At 34.0% G+C, this 23,456-nt stretch overlaps 1 protein-coding gene across 4 annotated transcripts in view; it reads left to right on the top strand.

Moving 5' to 3' along the window:
* HMGCLL1 (3-hydroxymethyl-3-methylglutaryl-CoA lyase like 1) overlaps positions 1 to 23,456 on the top strand; it is a 152,303-nt gene that overhangs the window by 54,781 nt on the left and 74,066 nt on the right. For 2 of the 4 annotated variants that reach the window (XM_025382570.1, XM_025382568.1), the window contains 2 exons: positions 10,542 to 10,637; positions 12,972 to 13,120. The exons of 1 other annotated variant lie outside the window; for it this stretch is intronic. In XM_025382570.1, the coding sequence (XP_025238355.1) occupies positions 10,542 to 10,637; positions 12,972 to 13,120 (245 nt within the window). The remainder of the gene's footprint in view (positions 1 to 10,541; positions 10,638 to 12,971; positions 13,121 to 23,456) is intronic. One more of the 4 variants, XM_025382571.1, reaches the window with a different exon arrangement.

The raw sequence follows: 23,456 nt of genomic DNA, 5'->3' as shown, positions 1-23,456 counted from the left end.
TGTTAGATATGTAGTAACTGTATAAATATTAAAATGGAGCAGTATTCAAATATTGAGATGAATTTTAAAAATCAATTATGAGGTCTCATATTTTAAAAATTGGTGAACTTTTGTATACCCCCAATTGTAAGTTAGAGGCATACCTTAGAGAGATTGTGGGTTCAGTTCCAGACCACTACAAAAAAACAAATATTGCAACATAGCTAGTCATACAAATTTTTAAGCTTCTCAGTGAATATAAAAGTTATGCTTGTAAAATGTGGTAGTCTATTAGGTGTACAATAGCATTACATCTAAATAAATAATGTACACACCTTAATTAAAAATACTTTATTATTAAAAAGTTGCTAACAATCATCTGAGCCTTCAGCAAGTCATAATCTTTTTGCTGGTGGAGAATCTTGCTTTTCTGTTGGTGACTGCTGACTGATCGGGGTGGTAGTGGCAGTTTATTAAAATAATACAAGTTTGCTGTATCAATCGATTTTTTCTTTCATGAAAAATTTATCTCTAGCATGTGATGCTGTTTGATAGTATTTTACTCTGTATAGAACTTCTTTCAAAATTAGTCAGTCCTCTTAAATCCTGCTGTTTCTTTCACAACTAAGTTTATGTAATATTTAAACCCTTTATGTTCACAGCATCTTCACCAGGAGGAGATTTTATCTCAAGAAACCATTTTCTTTGCTTATCCCTTAGAAGCAGCTCCTCATTTGTTCAGGTTTGATCATGAGATTGCAGCTGTTCAGTTACATGTTTAGGTTGTACTTCTAATTCTAGTTCTCTTGCTATTTCCACCACATCTGCAATTATATCCTCTACTGAAGTCTTGACCCCCTCAAAGTCATCCATGAAGATTGGAATAAACTTCCAAACTCCTGTTAATGTTGCTGTTTTAACCTCCTCTCATGAATCATAAATGTTCTTAATGGCATGTACAATGGTGAATTTTAACAGAAGGTTTTCTATCTACTTTGCCCACATCCATTAGAGGAATCACTGTCTATGGTAGCTCTAGTCTTACAAAATGTATTTCTTAAATAAGAAGTCATGAAAGTAAATATCCTCCTTGATCCATGGGCAGCAAAATGGATGTTGTGTAGGACATGAAAGCAACATAAATCTTGTACCTCTCTATCAGAGCTCTTGGGTGACTAGGTGCATTGCCAATGGGCAGTAATATTTTGAAAGAATCCTTTTTCCTGACCAGTAGTTCTCAACAGTGGACTTAAAATGTTCAGTAAATCATACTATACACAAATGTGCTGTCCTCTAGATTTTGTCTTTCTATTTCTAGAGCATAGGCAGAGTAGATTCAGCATCATTCTTAAGATTCTTAGAAGTTTTGGAATGGTCAGTGAGCATTGGCTTCAGCTTAAAGACATCACCTGCATTAATCCTTGACAAGAGAGTTAGCCTATCCTGATAAGCTTTGAAGCTAGCCGTTGACTTCTCTCTAGCTATGACAGAACAACATCTTCTAATAGAACATCTTCTAATAGAAGAAGATGCCATGTTTTGTCTGCATCGAAAATCTGTTGCTTGGTGTAGCTACCTTAATTAATAATCTTATCTAGACCTTCTGAATAACTTGCTGCAGCTACTTCAACAGCAATTGCTGCTTCACTTTGCCCTTTTATATTATAGAGATTGCCTCTTTCTTTAAACTTCTGTGCTAGCTTCAAACTTTTTTTTCTGCAGCTTCCTCACCAGTCTCAGCCTTTATAATATTGAAGAGTGTCAGGCCTTTCCCTGGATTAGGCTTTGGCTTAGGGGAATGTTGTGATGGGTTTGATCTTCTGCACTCAAACTTTCTCCATTTCAGCAATAAGGCTGTTTCACTTATTATCTGTGTGTAAACCGGAATAGCACTTTTAATTCTCTTCTGACTTTTTCTTTGCATTTAAAACTTTTCTCACTGTTTGGCATAAGAGGCCTGGTTTTTCACCTATCTGGGCTTTCAACATTCCTTTCTCACTCCACTTAATCATTTTAGCTTTTGATTTAAAGTGAGAGATATGTGAGTCTTCCTTTCACTTGAACATTACAGGCCATTTTAAGGTTAATAGGCTTAATTTCAATATTGTTGTGTCTCAGGGAATGGGGAGTCCTGAGGAGAGGGAGAGAGGTGGGGAATGCCCAGTTGATAGATCAGTTGAACACACACAGCCTTTACTTATTAAATTTGTCATCTTATATGGGTGTAGTTCATGGTGCCACAAAATAATGACAATAGTGACATCAAAGATCAGTGATCACAGATCACCATAACAGATATAATAATGATGAACAAGTTTTAAATATTGTGAGACTTACCAAAATGTGACACATAACAGATATAATAATGATGAACAAGTTTTAAATATTGTGAGACTTACCAAAATGTGACACAGAGATACCAAGTGAGCACATTCTGTTGGAAAAATGATGCCAATAGAACTTGATCATCTCAGAGCTCCCACAAGCCTTCAATTTGTAAAAAACACAGTACCTATGAAATACAATAAAGCAAAGCTGAATAAAGCTAGGTCTGCTGTAGCCTATTTACAAAAAACAGTTGAAATTTCCAACATGATTCTCTTTCAGAAGTTTTTGAGAAACTGTTTCGTTGTTTATCACTGCATTCTCATATGCATTATCTTGAAATTCCACTAATCTCAGGGAATTTGAGTGAGCTGAGGACACTAACAACACTTGAACTGTATTTCAGCCATTGCCATTGTCTGGAGAACATATTGAAAGCCTGAATATTTAGAACACATTATAGTATTCAGGTAATTACAACATGGTAGGATGTCTAAATGTATATAGCATGAACTATCCTAGCTTAGTTTCATCATGATAGAGTTAGTAGCAAATAAAATCTCTAAGCTTGTTAGGCTATAATTCTCATGATACTTTGCATATCTTAAAAACTCTTGCAAAGTGTTACACAAACATTGTGATGATTTGGATCTATATCAAAATGTGCATGCTTAAAACAATTCTTAACCATGGTAGGCCTAAGGCCTATATTTTTTTTGGGGGGGGGGTAGAGATATATAGATATTGCCATTTCCAGACTGTGTGCTGATGATGGCAAAACTTGTTACTAACCAAATCATGAGGATTTTTATCACCTTAAATTTGAAAAATCACTGCAAAATCTGAAAAACATTTGTTAAATAAAACCAGATGTAGAAGGGTTTTTTTTGAAATGTCAAAACAGTAATGTAAATGAATTGTTAGTTTCATTGTTTAAATTATAGTTAAACTTTAGACATTAAAACAACATTAAGATTGAAATATAACATAAACTCCCCAAGAGAAAAAAAAATTAAAGCAAGGACTTTGTACCTTTAATTGGAACCTGCCCTTTTTTATTCATTGTAATAAAATGATATTCTATCAGGATTTCCTAAAACTCTTTACTTACTTGCCTTTACTGACTAAATTAAGACAGAATACTATTATTTTCTTGAATGGCCCCATTATATTGTGAGCAATTTTTTAAATGTAAAAGTAGTGCTTTTTGGATTCTACTCTCTGTATTTATCATAATTTTATTAAGATACCTTCAGTGATTATCAAAATTTAGTTTTCATGATCTGGGAATTTCATTATCATCTCTGTTCATTTTCCTTTTTTTCTTTATTTCTTTTATTTATTTATTATACTTTAAGTTCTGGGGTACATGTGCAGAATGTGCAGGTTTGTTACATAGGTATACATGTGCCATGGTGGTTTGCTGCACCCATCAACCCATCATCCACATTAGGTATTTCTCATAATGCTATCCTTCCCCGCAACCTCCACCCTCTGACAGGCCCCAGTGTGTGATGTTCCCTTCCCTGTGTCCATGTGTTCTCATTGTTTAGCTCCCACTTATGAGTTAGAACATGCAGTATTTGGTTTTCTTGATCTATTGATTGAAACATCTATTACAAAAATATTGTTTGCTTCATTATATAAGCTTCCTCACACTGTCTCAAGATTTTTGTTAAATTATGTGCCGGATAAATTAAATATAGACCAACATTACCTATATTTATTGTAGATTAAAATTTGTTTATTTGCCCATTATTGTACTTTATGATATACTTCCAATCTCCGTCCAAATCTGTATTTGGTTAGGAACATGCTCTTTATTAACTTTTGTTATCATGAAAATACATATGTCTCTAATAAATATTTATACATACTATGTTTACTTAGGCTTAAGCATTGATAATTTGATTAATATTATTCTTTAGTTGTTTTACATTTTATTACAATTTCCTAAAACTTTGCTTTTCTTTCTGCTTATTATTAGGAATAAGTTTGCTTATTTTCTTTTTGTAATCTGTGTGTGCATGCACGTTTGTGTATGCATGTTAGAAAAACAGAAACAGAGAGAGCTCACACTCTAAACAGCATCAAGCACAAAAGCTAAATTCATGGATATGCAATCAAGAACTCTGTTTAAATACGTACAAACTATTGACAAAGGAAGGCTATAAAATGGTGAGAATTACGATTTTGAGTAAAGTGCTCCTCTGTGTTATTAGCCAGTGTGTCCTCTTCATTTTTCTTTAGTTCTATTCCCAGTACCATTTTTTTCTACCACAGAACTTGTCACAAGCTGGATTCTCACAATTACCTGAGAGTTGGCCTCTCTTCTATCTAGACTATCCTGTGCACCTCCCCCAAATTAATTATTCTATAATACTACAATTTTTTTTATACTTTAAGTTCTAGGGTACATGTGCACAACGTGCAGGTTTATTACATATGTATACATGTGCCATGTTGGTGTGCTGCACCCATTAACTCGTCATTTACATTAGGTATATCTCCTAGTGCTATCCCTCCCCTCTCCCCCTCCCCACGACAGACCCCAGTGTGTGATGTTCCCCTTCCTGTGTCCAAGTGTTCTCATTGTTCAGTTCCCACCTATGAGAGAGAACATGCAGTGTTTGGTTTTTGTCCTTGAGATAGTTTGCTGAGAATGATGGTTTCCAACTTCATCCATGTCCCTGCAAAGGACATGAACTCATCCTTTTTATGGTGGCAGAGTATTCCATAGTGTATATGTGCCACATTTTCTTAATCCAGTCTATCATTGATGGACATTTGGGTTGGTTCCAAGTCTTTGCTATTGTGAATAGTGCCGCAATAAACATGCGTGTGCATGTGTCTTTATAGCAGCATGATTTATAATACTTTGGATATATACCCAGTAAAGGGATAGCTGGGTCAAATGGTATTTGTAGTTCTAGATCCTTGAGGAATCATCACACTGTCTTCCACAATGGTTGAACTAGTTTACAGTCCCAGCAACAGTGTAAAAGTGTTCCTCTTTCTCCACATCCTCTCCAGCTTTTTTCTGTTGTTTCCTGACTTTTTAATGATCGCCATTCTAACTGGTGTGAGATGGTATCTCATTGTGGTTTTGATTTGCATTTCTCTGATGGCCAGTGATGATGAGCATTTCTTCATGTGTCTGTTGGCTGCATAAATGTCTTCTTTTGAGAAGTGTCTGTTCATATCTTTCACCCACTTTTTGATGGAGTCTTTTTTTTTTCTTCTTGTAAATTTGTTTGAGGTCTTTGTAGATTCTGGATATTAGCCCTTTGTCAGATGACTAGATTGCAAATATTTTCTCCCATTCTGTAGGTTGTCTGTTCACTCCGATGGTAGTTTCTTTTGCTGTGCAGAAGCTCTTTAGTTTAATTAGATCTCATTTGTCAATTTTGGCTTTTGTTGCCATTGCTTTTGGTGTTTTAGACATGAAGTCCTTGTCCATGCCTATGTCCTGAATGGTATTACCTAGGTTTTCTTCTAGGGTTTTCATGGTTTTAGGTCTGACATTTAAGTCTTTAATCCATCTTGAATTAATTTTTGTATAAGGTGTAAGGAAGGGATCCAGCTTCAGCTTTCTACATATGGCTAGTCAGTTTTCCTAGCACCATTTATTAAATAAGGAATCCTTTCCCCATTTCTTGTTTTTGTCAGGTTTGTCAAAGATCAGATGGTTGTAAATGTGTTGTATTCTTTCTGAGGGCTCTGTTCTGTTCCTTTGGTCTGTATCTCTGTTTTGGTACCAGTACCATGCTGTTTTGGTTACTGTAGCCTTGTAGTATAATTTGAAGTCAGGTAGTGTGATGCCTCCAGCTTTTGTTCTTTTGGCTTAGGATTGTCTTGGCAATGCAGGCTCTTTTTTGGTTCCATATGAACTTTAAAGTAATTTTTTCCAATTCTGTGAAGAAAGTCATTGGTGACTTGATGGGGATGGCATTGAATCTATAAATCACCTTGGGCAGTATGGCCATTTTCATGATATTGATTCTTCCTATCCATGAGTATGGAATGTTCTTCCATTTGTTTGTGTCCTCTTTTATTTTGTTGAGCAGTGGTTTGTAGTTCTCCCTTAAGAGGTCCTTTACATCCCTTGTAAGTTGGATTCCTAGGTATTTTATTCCCTTTGAAGCAATTGTGAATGGGAGTTCACTCATGATTTGGCTCTCTGTTTGTCTGTTATTGGTGTACAAGAATGCTTGTGATTTTTGCACATTGATTTTGTATCCTGAGACTTTACTGAAGTTGCTTATCAGCTTAAGGAGAGTTTGCACTGATATGATGGGGTTTTCTAAATATACAATCATCTCATCTGCAAACAGGGACAATTTGACTTTCTTTTTTCCTAATTGAATACCCTTTATTTCTTTCTCCTGCCTGATTTTCCTGGCCAGAACTTCCAACACTATGTTGAATAGGAGTGGTGAGAGAGGGCATCCCTGTCTTGTGCCAGTTTTCAAAGGGAATGTTTTCAGTTTTTGCCCATTCAGTGTGATATTGGCTGTGGGTTTGTCATAAATAGCTCTTATTATTTTGAGATCCGTTCCATCAATACCTAATTTACTGAGTTTTTAGCATGAAGAGCTGTTGAATTTAGTCAAAGGCCTTTTCTACATCTATTGAGATAATCATGTGGTTTTTGTCTTTGGTTCTGTTTATATGCTGGATTACACTTATTGATTTGCTTGTGTTGAACCAGCCTTGCCTCCCAGGGATGAAGCCCACTTTATCATGGTGGATAAGCTTTTTGATGTGCTGCTGGATTCGGTTTGCCAGTATTTTATTGAGGATTTTTGCATTGATGTTCATCAGGGATATTGGTCTAACATTCTCTTTTTTTGTTGTGTCTCTGCCAGGCTTTGGTATCAGGATGATGCTGGCCTCATAAAATGAGTTAGGGAGGATTCCCTCTTTATCTATTGATTGGAATAGTTTCAGAAGGAATGGTACCAGCTCCTCCTTGTACCTCTAATAGAATTCTGCTGTGAATCCATGTAGTCCTGGACTTTTTTTGGTTGGTAGGTTATTAATTATTGCCTCAATTTCAGAGCCTGTTATTGGTCTATTCAGGGATTCAACTTCTTCCTGGTTTAATCTTGGGAGGGTGTATGTGTCCAGAAATTTATCCATTTCTTCTAGATTTTCTAGTTTGTTTGTGTATAGGTGTTTATAGTATTCTCTGATGGTAGTTTATATTTCGGTGGGATAGGTGGTGATATCCCCTTTATTATTTTTTACTGCTTCTTTTTTTTTATTTTTTTCTTCTCTCTTTTCTTCTTTATTAGTCTTACTAGCAGTCTATCAATTTTTTTTTTACCTTTTCAAAAAACCAGCTCCTGGATTCTTTGATTTTTTGATGGCTTTTTTGTGTCTCTATCTCCTTCAGTTCTGCTCTGATCTTAGTTATTTCTTGCCTTCTGCTAGTTTTGAATGTGTTTGCTTTTGCTTCTCTAGTTCTTTTAATTGTGATGTTAGGGTGTCAATTTTAAATCTTTCCAGCTTTCTCTTGTGGGCATTTAGTGCTATAAATTTCCCCCTATACATTGCTTTAAATGTGTCCCAGAGATTCTGGTATGTTGTGTCTTTGTTCTCATTGGTTTCAAAGAACATCTTTGTTTCTGCCTTCATTTCGTTATGTACCCTTTAGTCCAGTCTTATCCTTTCTCAACACCCATTCTCCGTGACTTTCTATTGCCTTCAAGATAAATCAGAATCTTTGTACTAAACGTGAACCTACCTCAAAGACACATCAAAGTGTGTGGTTTCCTCTTCATTTGTAAGCTCGTCCCCAATTGTTCACTAATAATCTTCTCTAGCCAAATAATATGTTACCACTTATGCAACTGTCCATCTTTCTTTTTCAGCCCTATTGATTTTTCAGTGTTCCAGCTTTTATAGCTGTAAAATGAATTACCTGATAACTTAGTGGTGTAAGTAAACATTTGTTATGCTTACTAATTCTGTGGGCCAGGATTTGAAGAGGACATGGGGGACAGGTTGTCTCTGGTCTTCAGTGTCTAGGGCCTCAGCTGGATGACTCAAATGCTGGAGGCAAAAGTCATCTGGAGGCTACTTCAATCACAGATTTAGGGGTTACACTGACTATTGGCTGGGGGCCTCAGTTCCTCTTCACATGGGTTCTGCATGAGAGTCTCCTTATGTGGCCTCTTTGCGTAGGCTAATTTGGGCTTTCTTACAGGATGTTGGCTGATTTCCCTAAAGTGGCTTTCCCCAAAAGAGAAAGCCATATGGAAGCTGTATCCTTTTATATAACCTGGCTTCAGAAGTCATATAGTATGATTTCCACTACACTTTAAGAGTTGGAGGAATCACAGCCTACCCAGCTTCAAGGAAAAGAGTAAATAACGTCTACCTCTTTGTGAAAAGTAGTGAGATCCCAGAAGAACATATAGGACCAGAAATATTGACATGACCATTTTTTGTTGGAACAATGCCACAGTCAAGGACTGTAGTTTGTATCACATGTGCTCTTTCAAACTCTCCCAGACTATTATAGACCATACCAACCTTTATTCATTCTGAACTCTAAAATCTGTGATCTCATTTACAACCAGCATATTTCTTTGAATTGTTAACCTTCCATGTGTATCTGTTTTGTCTCCCCGACTATACTACTAACTACTTCAGCACAATAACCTCATTTTCCCACAGGAAAGTAAGGTCTGTATTTTTATTTTCCACAGGACCTAGCGCAGAGCTTTGGACATAGTAGGGGCTCAATAAACAGCTAGATTAAAGTCAGATAGATTTAGAATGAAATGACAGATATCACTTTTATGCATTATAAGTGAATGTGGTAGATAGTGTTTGGAAGATGGGAATGGGTGAGGCAGAGGATAGTGGATACAATATTATAGAAATAAGCGAGAAAGGATCACCTGGTAAACACAAATAAATGTGTTTATGAATGAAACATGAAAGCTTAAATGTAATAAGGCATGATGTCAGTCAAAGGAAGGTACTTTTTTGTATCTTGTTTAATTTCAAATTTATACGTATTTTAAAACTCATTTAAGTAATCTGAATTATACTAATTGAAAGCATTAAATTTAACTCTGCTGGCATTTGAGAGTTGACCAGATGAATGTATCAATAAGGGTAAATATCATAACATGTATTGTTATATTTAAAATTATAATATTTGTCAAATGTGTTTAGCTATATTTTAAAAGCATTTTTTGTTTGGATTTGCTTTTAATTTTTTTAATTTAAAAATAATGCATTCTGATAATAGCAAGCCAAGTTATATAAAGAAAACCCAAAAGGCTTTTTCTGCATTTCTATATTGAGGATTCCAATTTTGGTTTGGTATGTTTTCACAGCTTTTTCCATGTTCATTTTGTATACTTTCCACTGCTTATGTGTTATTCTTCATATTTATTGTTCATGCCATAATTTATTATTTTTAAATATGCAAGGTTCATGGTTATGTCAACGGTAATTTCTCCGTGTGATGATTATGGGATCTGAATAATAGTTGTTGTTTTAAGAAGCTAATTCTTAGACTTTGTGGCAAACTGGTAAATTTGATATTTTAATTCAAAGTTGAGCTTTTTAGAGATACAGAAAACAAAGTGTTGACAGGGTAGGTTAAATTTTTCAGGTGAAAACTCTATCTACTGTATTAATTTGTTCACATATGAGAACATGTGGTAATACTATGATAGTGCTACATAAAGCTTTATAACTATTACTAACTAAAACACCAATGCTCACCAAATAACTTTCTGGGATCTCAGCCTTAAACTGTTCTAAAGAATATGTGTAATTTACATTTTACTAACCATTGTAAAATTTCATACACTGAAAATTATTTGGACATAAAATTTTCATATGGATGGTAAATGAATAGCATATTGCCTTTCCAACTCTCCCCAATCTCAGAAATATTTCAGCCTTGGACCATGAAATGAAAGGAAGGGAATAAAGATTGGTCAAGTGAAAATAGTAAAGTTCTGAATTCCTATCTATAATAACTCATTTTGCCAGATCCCATTCTGTAAAACAGTTAAACTCATCTCTACTTATTATACATCTATGAGACTGAGAACTAATTTCCTTTACATTCACTGGCATAATTTTTTTTTATTTCAGATATTAATTTAAAGACTCTGCCTATGTAAATATAACCTACCTGAAACTAAAATGATTCTTGGTAACATACTCAAAGTTACACATTTACATGTAACTATTATGTATTTAAGATGGCTGATCACACTGAAGTAATGAAAGGCATTCATCAATATCCAGGAGTTCGCTATCCTGTCCTTACTCCTAATCTTCAGGGTTTTCACCGTGCTGTAAGTGAGCTACTTATATTTCTAAAATTGATATGCCTCTTATTGATTTAAAGATATTCATAAAGTTAAAGTTGTGTCATGTGTAACTCACCTGTAATATAAATACTATGCTAATGTACTAACACGAAGACATAGAGCTCCATGTCCTCACAGCATTGCTGGGGACTAAAGTGGTCTATATAGCTGGCTCTTCCAGCTTCACTGTTCAAAAGTCAAAACACAAAAGTAAAATTCTGCATTTTTGTGAAATTTTTTAGAAGTGTATTTTGTGCTTCTTCTTAAGTAATATAGAACACTATTTAAGCATTTTTCAATGTAATTTGTATAGTTATTACTGTTGAATTTGGTAATTATTTTTGTCAGCCTTTGTTGATCAGCTTTTTGTGTCTTATTTTCTCTCTCTGGGTGAAAACTAATTGTCATGTTATCTGGCTGTAGTTACTTTCCCTATTTATCTTCTGGTTTGTTTCTTTTGATCCTCTGTGATTTAAAAATTTATATAATTTAAATAAAGCTTTAATAATTATATATATGAGACGATCCTCTTCAATTTTAAGGTGTTATCCTTATATGGGCTTATTGCATAGGTTTTACAGCAGCTATTTCTGATATTAATCAATATTAATGAAAAATATTCATTATGTGAAACTGTATTATGTAAAGTTGAGGTTGTGGGGTATTAATCATATACTGTATTTTGTTAGAACCATTTATTTTTCCCTTGGGTTTGATTTGATAAAATTTTTATTGCATTGTTTAAAAAGTCATTTACAAAATTGTAAATATTGGTGTCATCTACTAATCCTAACAAAGTAAGAACGTATCTTACCTTGAAGAAGGTACTGAAAGGACACTCTCATGTTAACTCAGAGGGGCAAGCACTGGAATGGAACTAATCTTGATTTGGGAGTCAAGCAATTCTGTGCTCAAAATGTGACTCCAGAACTTTTACTCCCTGTATGATATCATGCCAAGTATTTACCTTTTTTGTGCTACAGCTGTTTCATCTATAAAATGTGCATAACAACACTTAGTTTACACAGCTGTTTGTAGATGACAAAAAGCACATCCATAGTACTAAAAACAAAACAGACAAATAGTAGATGTTCACTAACAGGGTTTTTATTTTAGAAATTGGAAATTTATTTTGGATACAGGCATAGAAGCCAATATTTTTTAAATGTTTGAGGAAAGATGAAAAGATAGCTTTTAGGTTTTTCTCTCCCCATGTATTTATTTTATTTTATTTTATTTTATTTTATTTTATTTTATTTTATTTTAGAGATGGAGTTTGGCTCTGTCACCAGGTTGGAGTGCAGTGGCGTGATCTCGGCTCACTGCAACCTCCACCTCCCAGGTTCAAGCGATTCTCCTGCCTCAGCCTCCCAAGTAGTTGGGACTACAGATGTATGCCACCATACCCAGCTAATTTTTGTATATTTAGTAGAGATGGGGTTTCACCATGTTGGCCAGGATGGTTTTGATCTCTTGACCTTGTGATCTGCCTGCCTTGGCCTCCCAAAGTGCTGGGATTACAGGCATCAGTCACCGTGCCCAGCCTCCCACCATGTATTAACAGGGGATTAGCAAGAGGGGAGAACGTAGGCAAAGTGCTAGAAATACATTAACGGAAGATCTTAAACATCTAGCTAAACGACTAAGAGGCTTGACATTGGAAAAACAAGTCACTGCAGAGCCTGGAGGAAGGAATAAAATTGACAAAAAGTACAAAAAGGAAATTGATTAGATTAATAGTTTGGATTTAAAGACTGGCAAAAGGATCAAAGCATTAGGTACACAAGAGTATGGCTGTAGAAATCAGGATACAAAAAAATAAAAGCTAGATTAGGAGATCAAAGAAAAACTGGGGGCAAAATCTAAATGATGAGTTGGAAAAATATTTTTCTGTTGGATTGTAGGAAGAGAAGAAAAACAAAGTATTTAATATCTTCCATTTTAATAATTGGTTTGAAAATATTTTTTCATGGAGGATAAGGGTTTTATTGGGGTGCTAGTATTTTCCATAATTGGGGTTACAGTATTTCTGAAGATAATACATAATTTATAAAAGGCATAATTAAATAGAACATCCTCATTGTGGTTTTGTGCCTCATAGACTTAGGAATATTGCAGTTTGTGGATTATTCTGTTACTATAAAATATTCTTACATTTTGAAAGAGTATATGTGGCAAGATGAGAAGAATCCAATTTTAAATTCTAAGGCAAATATTAAAGAATACATGTATGCCTTCATAAAGTAGTTAATCTTTCTTCTACCACTACCATTCACATTTTTGAAATTATTAGCTTTGGCTTTAAATTATGTTTTTCAGGTTGCTGCTGGAGCTACTGAGATATCAGTTTTTGGAGCTGCATCTGAATCCTTTAGCAAGAAGAATATTAACTGTTCCATTGAAGAAAGTATGGGAAAGTTTGAGGAAGTTGTTAAGTCTGCAAGACACATGAATATTCCAGCACGAGGGTACTTATGAAATCCCACAAATTCTGTTTTGTCAATGTTTATTGTTAAAGTTTACTCATAAATTATCTAGAGATTCTTATATCATTTATAAAAATATACATAGAATATCGTATTTCTACTTTAATCAGGGCAATCACTATATAGTTACATCTCATTAACATCATTGATGATTATTAGTGAGTATCTAGCTTGTGGAATGTGTAATGCAATTGAAATCAAAGGAACTAGCATGCAAATCTGGCATTATTAACTATTTTTTTAACACTCTGTCACCCAAATGCAGCCTCTCATCTCAGCCTACATGTGCTGATAAGTTGGTATAAACTCACATCTTTTGGAAAAGAATTATGTAATGTGGTTTTCAAATTTTTTAAAAAAACATGACTTTTTCTTCAAAGAGTATTTTATTTAGAACTTCAATAGAATACAGCAGACATAAAATTGAACTGCTCTAGGAAATCATTTTACCCATTCTTTCTCCCCCTCAGTGGCTGACTTCTCTACTTCCTCTGGGTGATCCCAAAGTACCTCCAATAGCATCTTGCAGAACACCGTTTAAAAATACTTGATAAATTGCTTATAGAAGATAAATATAAAGTTTCAGTTCTCTACTATTTTCTATTATATATGATTTCTGTAAATTTAGGGGTATCAGAGATATCAATCCTTTTCTCCTCGCCTTGCCTTTTTCTTGTAGAAACTTATCGGCTGTTCATTCTAAGAGCTGTTGATTACAGGACATGGAAAAGAAAAACTGACCCAAATCTAATTTCCACAAACCTAATTTTCTCTCTCAGGAGTTCAGAAATGGAATACCAAACATGGTTACTTGTATTGAAAAATTATGTGATTTTTGTCACTGAGTTCACTATTTTGGGGTTCCTAGGATGGAGCCACATGCAAATCAGTGACAGGACAGAGTAGTAGAAAGCGGAAATGGAAAAAGGAGGCTCCTAGCGTGATGAGAGATATAGAGGGAGGAAGGAGAGAGGGAAAAATCTGCCTTGGTGCTTGACTACTTCCAGGACCAATAGTTGCCTCAAGTATTATAACCAGGCCTGTGTGCTGTGAAACCTATAATGCATTTTTGTGTGTGTTTGTTACTTAAGGAAGAATGTTTCTAAGACATTAGCTATTTTTTTCTATTAATTTCATACATATGGAGATATGATGAACACACATCTTAACAAGTTAACACATATAGAGATTGGTAATAGAAGGTTGAAAGCTGGGGATGGATTTGGGTGCAGGCTGTACTTCCCTTAGTTGAGGTGAGCAAAGTTCATAGTAGCAGGAAAGATTCATCAGTTAATGAGAAAGACAAGTGAGTCAATTTTGGCTGACAGTATTATTGAAATGATTGGAATTTCAACCAAGGTGTTTTGGGGAAGCAATTAGAGTTAGACTATACCTAGTAAAATATTTTGTTGGTTTGTTTTCTATTTATAATTTATTTTTCCTGTCCTCCATAGTAAGTCTACATGACTTTCTAAAATTTGAAATTACTTTTGTAATTAAGATAAATACATATCATGTAAGGACTATATGAGAAAAATATAAAATCCAAGATAATGTATTTCCAAAGACATAAAATAAAGGATATCTATTTTTCAGGCAAAAGTTACATAACCACAATCAAAAAGGAGAGATATGCTATCGGTTTCTCAATTCAAATATAAATAAGTTGTCTCAATTTTTTAAAAATAAAGAGAAAGGTGAAGACCCTATTCTAGTTCAATATGTGTTTAAAGTGTGGAGTACAAACTTTAGAATAAAGCAATTCTCACTGGACAGTTAAAAAGCATGTGACTATAAGAAGTAAAGTGCTTATGTGGCTTGCTCTTCAAAAATAGGAACAGTTTTTTTAGTGTTGAAAGATGGATGCAAATATAAGTTGTAGGAAGTAACTTTTTGTCATCCTAGCTTTCTCTTGTAAAATGGAATAGTTAATATAATTGGGCTAATAAAAATCTCAAACCCTCTTAATACTCATTGTTTGACAAATAATATTGCCTCATCAGAAAAATGATAACTTCTAATCGTGCTGTGGCTTAAAAAGCTTTCCAGGCTTTGATGAACAAGAAGTGACCCATGGTCAAACCAAATGAGCAGAGTACAGTGGAGACTTTAGTGTAGAATTATACTGTAGATACATGTATGTTTTCCAATGTGGATTTTGTTCCTTTGGAGTACAATTCCTGAATTTTCTGAAACACTGTCATTTTCAGAAATATGCCTTTCCATATTTGAGTTCAGTAGCTATTTGTGTAGTTGAAAATATCTTTTTCCTCCCCACAATTTATACAAAGTTGAAATAAGATTTTATTTTTACTGGCAATCTCGATTTTAGGTATTCACCATTGTAAGTCATAAGCCATTAGTACCTATTTAAGGAAAGGAGCCATGCTCAACTAGTTGAAACTGCAGTAGATGCTTCAGCATGTCTTGCGTGGCAACAGCTGCATCAACATATACTTGATAATCATCCAGAAAATTTACGTCATCAGTTGTCAGCTTTAAAGGCCATAAAGCAGTAGACATTTTATAAAAGCTCACTAAAACTATTTCAATTTTTATAAAATAGTAAACTTTCATATAGTCCAAATAGTAGCTTTTATTACAGTTATGAAGGCTATTGTTAAATTCCGCCACACACGCACTGAAACACACACACAACACATGCATATGTACACATTTTTAACACATGCTGAGAACTGTACATAACATCTGGGGCACATTGTGAAAAGATACTATGCCAAATCAGTGACATAAAATGCAGAGTCAGCTAACTACTGGCACATATACATTGTATGTGAATGCAAAATGAAATATCTGCAGTATGGATTTTATTATTTAAGGTGCAGTCCATGTGACTTTTTTAAAATCTAGATAATTTTTCTAATAACTGTCTAAATTTTAAAAGGTTAAGAAGGCAAAGAAAAATAAAAGCCTATGACAAATGTGATTATTTTCCTTTTATCAATGGTATTTATTGAAAGAAATATCTATTGGCTTGCTAGGATCCTTTTAAAATTGAAATTCTTCAAGATAGGAAGTAGTGCTTTAATATATAAGATGTTCGGAATTTATTATTTTTTGTCTAAAGTGATTATCAGCTTCTCTTTATTGAAATGACATTAATCACATGCTCACTCTTTGTGAGAGTGTTAATTTAAAAAGAAAATTCTCAGTAAGTTGCCATTATTAATTTCATGGTTAAAATGATTATAAATAGAACGTATAAAATTACAAGATCAGCAGGTTTGTATATTAAAGCATAAACCATGAAAGTTTCTTTACATAATCACATCTTATACTTCTCATATAAAGTGGCCTGGAATCATTTGATTTGTGATTAACCTTCTGAAAGCTTATACTGAAAGTTCAAAGAAGAGTATATTTAACAATTTTCGTAGGAGCCACACAAAATTATTAATTCATCCTTTTAACAATTATAAAATTTTAAAGTGAATTGTAACAGGTTGAATTTTTTTTCAACTAATATAGACAAGCATTGATTACTTTTAGATACAGAAAACAAAGACAATTGTCAGGTATGATAATGTCATATTTTAGTTATAATTTATTAATAAAATGAGGTTAGTATTTAGGAGGAGGTAAGGAGTCAGATTTTCCTAGAACTGTAATTAATCTAGGGTTTTCATTTTATCCATCTCTTCAGCTACTATTTTTCTTACTATTGACTTTCTTCTTATCCAAAACCAGTGAAAATTTAATTTGGTCTTAAATGCTTCCAAAAGGGATTGCATTACATATAATCATGAAGAATTTCTTTGATGAAAGATCCTTAATGTAAGGAACTTCTTATTTTTTTATTTCTTATTTCTTCTTCTTATTTTTTTTTAACTGGTTCAGCTCTATGTGATTCTCGTCCTTTAAAATGGCAATATTCCCAAGTGCCATGAAGTCAGGGCACAGTATTCTCCTTTAAAACACTATTTTTTCCCTTTGAGAGATAATTTATAACTAAACACATTTATTCAAAAACTTGCAACCTACTTGCTGAGTTAGCCACATCATCTAGGTCACATTGCATTGAGTTTGTGTTTCCTGTTCTCCTTGTCTAATGTAGAATCTCAGTATGGACTCAGATCCTGACCCTGAAGATAGCAGTGTTATTGAGTGAGATAATGAGTCTCCTTATTTAGGGCTCCATTTTTAAGTACACTGTGACTAGTAGCCAGCATTTCTTATGACAGAGCATCAAATCCCTTCCATTGGATGATCTGCCTCCATGGTACACTTGCATTTATAGCATCATATTCTTGTAAGTGGGCAGCAAGAAGCTGCCCGCAGAAGTTCCTTTCCAAATTCTATTGTTCAATTGAGGCCTAGGTCTGGAAGAATGATTCAATCATTATGTACCACCAAAATATGGTACATAAAACTCTAAAAATAAGACATATGTTAAAGCTATTTTCTTTCATACATATGGTTTGTTTAAGGGTTTATACTTTTAAGCTTTATATATTATTCTGGCACTGCTGTGTGCCAGAATAGCACATACCCAGCAGCAGTTAATATTTGTAAGCTGGGTTTCTGCAGTTGTGTCTAAATAGCTTTCATTTAGACATTTTGAGGTAAGAATGTGTTTAATCATTTCTCATGAAATTAGCATTAATGCTTTTTTGTTATTAATTATTCTCTTACTAGAGTATACCTTGCCATACCTGGGCAAGAAGTAGAATTGTAATTTATGTAAATAATTTCAAGAAAGTTAATGGTGTCCCTAAGGTGTGAAATTAATTCAGCACAGATAGTGGTTGAATGGTATATGTTCATAGTCCATACAGTCACTTACAATAATTTAAAATTATTGTTTACATGCTTTTTCTTTCATTATATATGATGTCAATGTGAAACAAGCATGTAACAAAGTGAATTTAATAAATATGAAAAGAGAGTTGTGCAACATATGAAATAGAAAAATGAACATTTAGAAGGTTTTATCATGAGATTAACTTTGCTATGAATTCCTTAAAAGCATTTACAAATTTACTTTTATTTAGAAACACTATTCATATGAAATTAGAACACAAAGCATACCTGGAAGAAGTACTCTGAATAAAGTTCGGAAATACTAAGCATTCGATAAATTTGTATTTAATCTTATTCAATTTTTTCAATATAATTCAGTAGAAAACATACTTAATCTTAGGCATTCCTCAATTAATTCAAAATTGAATCAAAAACTTATTTTAAAAATGTAGTTAGGGATTGAAATGGGTCAAGCTCAGAGCTCTACCTTGGAAATATCTAATCAGATTCTCCCAAAGCATTACTCAACAAGTTGAGTAGGGTTACATTAAAATTAAAACAGTAGTGGAGGTAAAGGTAAGGGGAGAATTCATGGTTCAAAAATTTTCAGACACCTGGATTAAACATGGTTATCCTTGTTAACCAGGCCCTCCAAATATAGAACTTCTTTAAACTAGGGCTGGAAGATGGCTGTGTTGGACTGAGTTTCTCAAACTTACTGATCTTTGGAATGCCTTTTCCACCCATCATTTTATGTGGTCAGTCCTCTGAAATTCTCACTTCTACACTCATCAATCAACTATACCGACAACCTAGAAGCTAAATATTTTGAGTGCATAGGTCAAAAAAAAAAGTGGCAATTAAAGTTTTAGCACTAGATCAAACAGGCAAAATTAGTTTCATTTCTAGTAGCTGAATTTAACATTGATGCTTTTTTATTGTTTTTAAAAGCAGACATGCTATTGAAGTTTATAAAATAAAATATGTGGGAGCTATGAAACGAAATGTCTTTCATATTGAACATAAGAGAACAAACTGCACAGTGATGTAGGTTTCAGGTCTCAGAGATTTAAGTGGATCATTAAAAATTTGAGAGCTTGGCTAGTTAGAGACAGAGTCAAAAGCCGGGAAATACAGAACGCTGAGAAAAGTCTCTGGAACTACATTGGTTTAATTTGGTGAATAAAATAACATTTTGTACATAATCATGCTATTTAAAAGAGAGACTATTTTACAAATCTCTTCTGAAGAACAAACAATATAAGTCATCATAAAATGGAACCTGAAATATTACCCGAAGTGTCTGGCCCAGATCATTGGGAACATACTCAGATTTTGAGTTGGGTTTAGCTTGAGGGCTTGGGGAGCAGGGAGTCTGCAAGGCAGGTCCCATTTAGAATTGTCCCAAAGAATACCTACAGTAGTCCCCCTTGTCTGCAGGAGATGTATTCCAAGACCCCCAGTGGAGGCTTGAAAATGTGGATAGTATTATACCAAACCCTATATATACTGTTTTTATCCTTTACATACATATGTATAATAAAGTTTAATCTGCAGATGTAGCCTCTCCAGTAATTTTTGTATGTTTGAGTCCAAACCTATTCCTGAATCTGTGTAAATACCCTTTGCCTGCAGTAATGGCTTGGGGTCACCAGTTTCAGGAGATCCCTTGCTGTAAGGTTCAATGCTTTCTGGTACAACACATGGTCCTCAGTCAGAACATGTTTTCTGTTCATGTTTTCCACACACAAATTTAATGTCTTTCCCATCTTAACTAAGAGCTTATCACATACCGTGGCTGTGATTTTTGTAGTTTGAGGTACGACAGCAAAACCAGAATGAAATTATTTTTTCCTACTTCACAATTCTATTGATAGGAGTTTAATATTCTTACCATCGATGTTAGCAACCTCAGCATACAATATTTTTTTAAGTTGAAAACTTTCCCCATTTTACTTAAAGGATGCACTTTGCAGATTCTTTTTGGCGTATCCAAGTTGCCAACTTCACTACTTTTAGGCTTTGGTCCCATCATTAAGTAAAATAAGGGTTACTTAAACACAAGTACTGAGATACACTTGATCTCATAACTGAGAGAACCATTAAGTGACTAATGGGCTGGGTGCATCTACAGCATGGATATGCTGGTCAAAGGGAAGAGTCACATCTCAAACAACATGATATGAGATCACATCATGTTATTCAGAGTGCCCCACAATTTTAAACTTATGAAGTGGTTATTCTGGAATTTTCCATTTCTTATTTTCAGAGCATGGTTGACTGCACATAACTGAGACTGCAGAAATTAAAAGCTTAGATAAGGGAAGGCTACTCTACCAGTATGGGACTCTTAACACCTTTCCACATGGCTCTGGGTGGGACTGAGGCCATTTAATTAAAAATTACTCCAAGGATTCATCATTTTAAGAGGCAAAAACACAAAGGATCAAATGAGGTAGTTTATCAATTAGAGTGGAGAGACAAATAGAGCAAAAAGGTATAGAAAGTTTTAAAAGGTATGGCAGAAAATAAGATCAAGGTAAAGATAATTTAAAAGTTAGTCTGAACCAGTCTCTATGTCTGGCTTCCCAGGTCTGAGCTTGTAGTGTAGGAATCTGAGCTTGACACAAGAAGCTTTCTCATTGCAAACAGCTCATTTGATGTAGTAGAAAGACCCAGCCTTCAAGTTGGACAGACAGTTTGGTTTTAAAGCCTAGTTCAGCAATTTACTCTATTTGTATTCTGCAACCTATTTAATTTACTTGAGGTTCAGGTTTTCCATTGGTAAAATGGATTTATTGTGGAGATTACAAAATTGTAAGCAAATGTCTAGCCCCACATATGTTTAAATATTTTATACAGCAACTTTTCCAAGGATGAACTGCTGAAGGAGGTTATGCCATTTTCTTTCCAAGAAAACCCTAAAATTCTAATTTGAATTCTAATTTGAATACAAATTTACTTCTTAGTTTCATCAGGAACTAAGCAGATAAATTAATTAACCTCACAGGCATATACAGTTTTAGGAACAAAACTATATGTAAAGTAAGGTATGACATGAAAATTTTGTTTAAACTTTGCATGTATTTATAGAGAGATCACAGTTTATACAGAAGATATTTTTAATACATGGTATTCTAACAGTAGGCTTAGGATAAATAAAATCGGCCAAGTATTCTAAAGCAAAAATTGAATCTTAGCAGAATTACTCCTTGATGCCATGAAACAGTCTTTAATTTTCATATTATCCACAGTGATAAATGTATTACAGGCTCTCAAAATGTATTGTTCATTCACTTAATAATAATGGCATGTTGTTTTGTGTTGCTTATAGAATGGTGTATTCCACATGAATGTAGCAAAGTAGCTCCTATGTTTATATATCTTAATTCCCTTTATTTGAGATTACATGTAATTTCATCACTCCTGGCATTGTTCTTTTCTGAGGATAAGCAATAGTTGACTCCACTCCAAATGTTTCTGACATTTATACATGGCTTTTATTTATACTTTTTGTTTCAATTTTTGCCAGGATGATTGGAGGAACATGGGATAATTGTGAGAAGGTAGGCTGGGATAAGGCCTAACTGTAGATTCTTTTTCGTGATTTAGTTCTTCTAGGTAACGTTATTAAAGACTGAAACACTTCAAGTCTTGTTTTATATCATGTTTTTACAGACTGTTAAAAAATGACCTCAACAAGCACAAATACAAATAAAACAATTCATATTCATTTCCACAGGATTTATTGTAATGCTGTGTTTTTTGTTAATTTTAGCAAGATTAATTTCAATATGATTGATGATTACTATGCCATCTGAATAATGTTTAAAAAATGGATTTCAAGTTCTGATCTCTCAGATATGTGCTATTATTTCTGGCTACAGGATTTAGAACATAAATAACCCTTACCTATTTTTTTACTTTAAAAATTAGGAATGTCTTAGACAAATATTCAGAAGGTGAAAATGACATTTTAACTAACATATTTGTGTATTAATTCATACAAGAAATAGCAATTGAATATAGTAGGCACGCAATATCCACGGGTTCTACATGTAGGGATAACTATGAATCCAAAATATTTTTAAAAAAATTTAAAATAAAAATAAAAATACAATATAGCAACTACTTACATAGTATTTACATTGTATTGGTATTACAAGTAATCTAGAGATGATTTAAAGTATATAGGGAGAATCCCCCACAAACACTGAGGGGCAGCTATATTTGTTTTAAATAATGTACTGTCTTGTGATACCATGTGGGCTATGAAAATGAAAATTCAGCATAACTTCAAAGAGTTTTTAGCAGACTGGGAAAATACAATATGTTCAAAAATAATTATTGTACTGCCGAAACCAGTAAGTACATTAAGAGAGATAAAGATACATACTATTTAATTTTAAAGTAATTCTAATCTCTAGGGTGATTTAGATAAATTTCATAAAGAAGTTACCAGTACAATGAAGTCATTAAAAATGTATGAATATATGGAAACATAATCAAAATAATGGCTTTTTCAGTCTGGGCAGGGAACCTACAAAGAGCAAAGACACAGTGAAGAGAAATCTCAGGAAAGGTTTGGGTAATAGAAAGAAGTTTACTTTTTATTGAAATAAAGTTTTTGTGGATGTATAGTAAGAGAAAGGTAGAAGGTTAGATTGGAGTTTCACAGATTGCTAAACTTGAACACCAGTTTATTCAGTAACAAATAGCAAGCCATTAAAGATTTTCAAAGAAAAATATGTAATCGGACCCATGCTCTAAGAATATAATTTTGACATTAGAAATTGAAGCAAAATGGAGAGACATGGGACTAGAAACAAGGAGAGCACTTAGGAGGGGGTTCTTGGGAATGGTTCTGTACACTCAAGCTGCTGCTGGCAGAGGCTAAATGCCGCAGAGGCTAGAGGGGAGGAATCAGCTAACCTTTGGTTATGGAATAAGTTCACAAAGGTGACCATCAAGTGACTTAGCAGGACTGACCCTGAGAATAACTATGTAATTTTTTTTTAATGGCAAATGCAGGGGAAACAGGTTTACGTGAGAGAAATAAGGACGATGACCACTTCAGACATGTTTAACTAAATATGCTATGTGAATGCATCAAGCTTGTAATATACATGAGGAACTTTAGGGTTGATCCTGGGGTTATGGGCATAATGGTGAGCGAGAGGGACTATGGAGGACTTAGCTAATCCATAGACCCCCTTTTCCATTCTCATTACACACACAGAAAATTTATAACTTTTAAAACATATCACCTAGCTCAGAAAAAAAAAAGTCTCAGGTTTCATCAATGAAAATGTGGTAATCATGTAGGCTGATACCACAGAAGCATATGGGGGTATCTATCCCAGAAAGAGTACCTAGTAGTGTCGTAATGGGATTTTAATATCTACATGAGAAAAATTCGATGTTCTGCTAAGGTATGAATTTGGAACTATGTCTTGGAGTCTGGCAGCACCTCCTTGCCAATGCACAGTCATTGAGATTCATGCCAGCTATTTTTATGGGTTGTGGATTTGTGACACATGAGTATTGTGGAAACCCA

Source organism: Theropithecus gelada, chromosome 4 (genome assembly GCF_003255815.1).
Source record: "Theropithecus gelada isolate Dixy chromosome 4, Tgel_1.0, whole genome shotgun sequence".
NCBI classification, from domain to species: Eukaryota; Metazoa; Chordata; class Mammalia; order Primates; family Cercopithecidae; genus Theropithecus; species Theropithecus gelada.
This window is presented reverse-complemented; position numbering and strand designations above follow the sequence as displayed.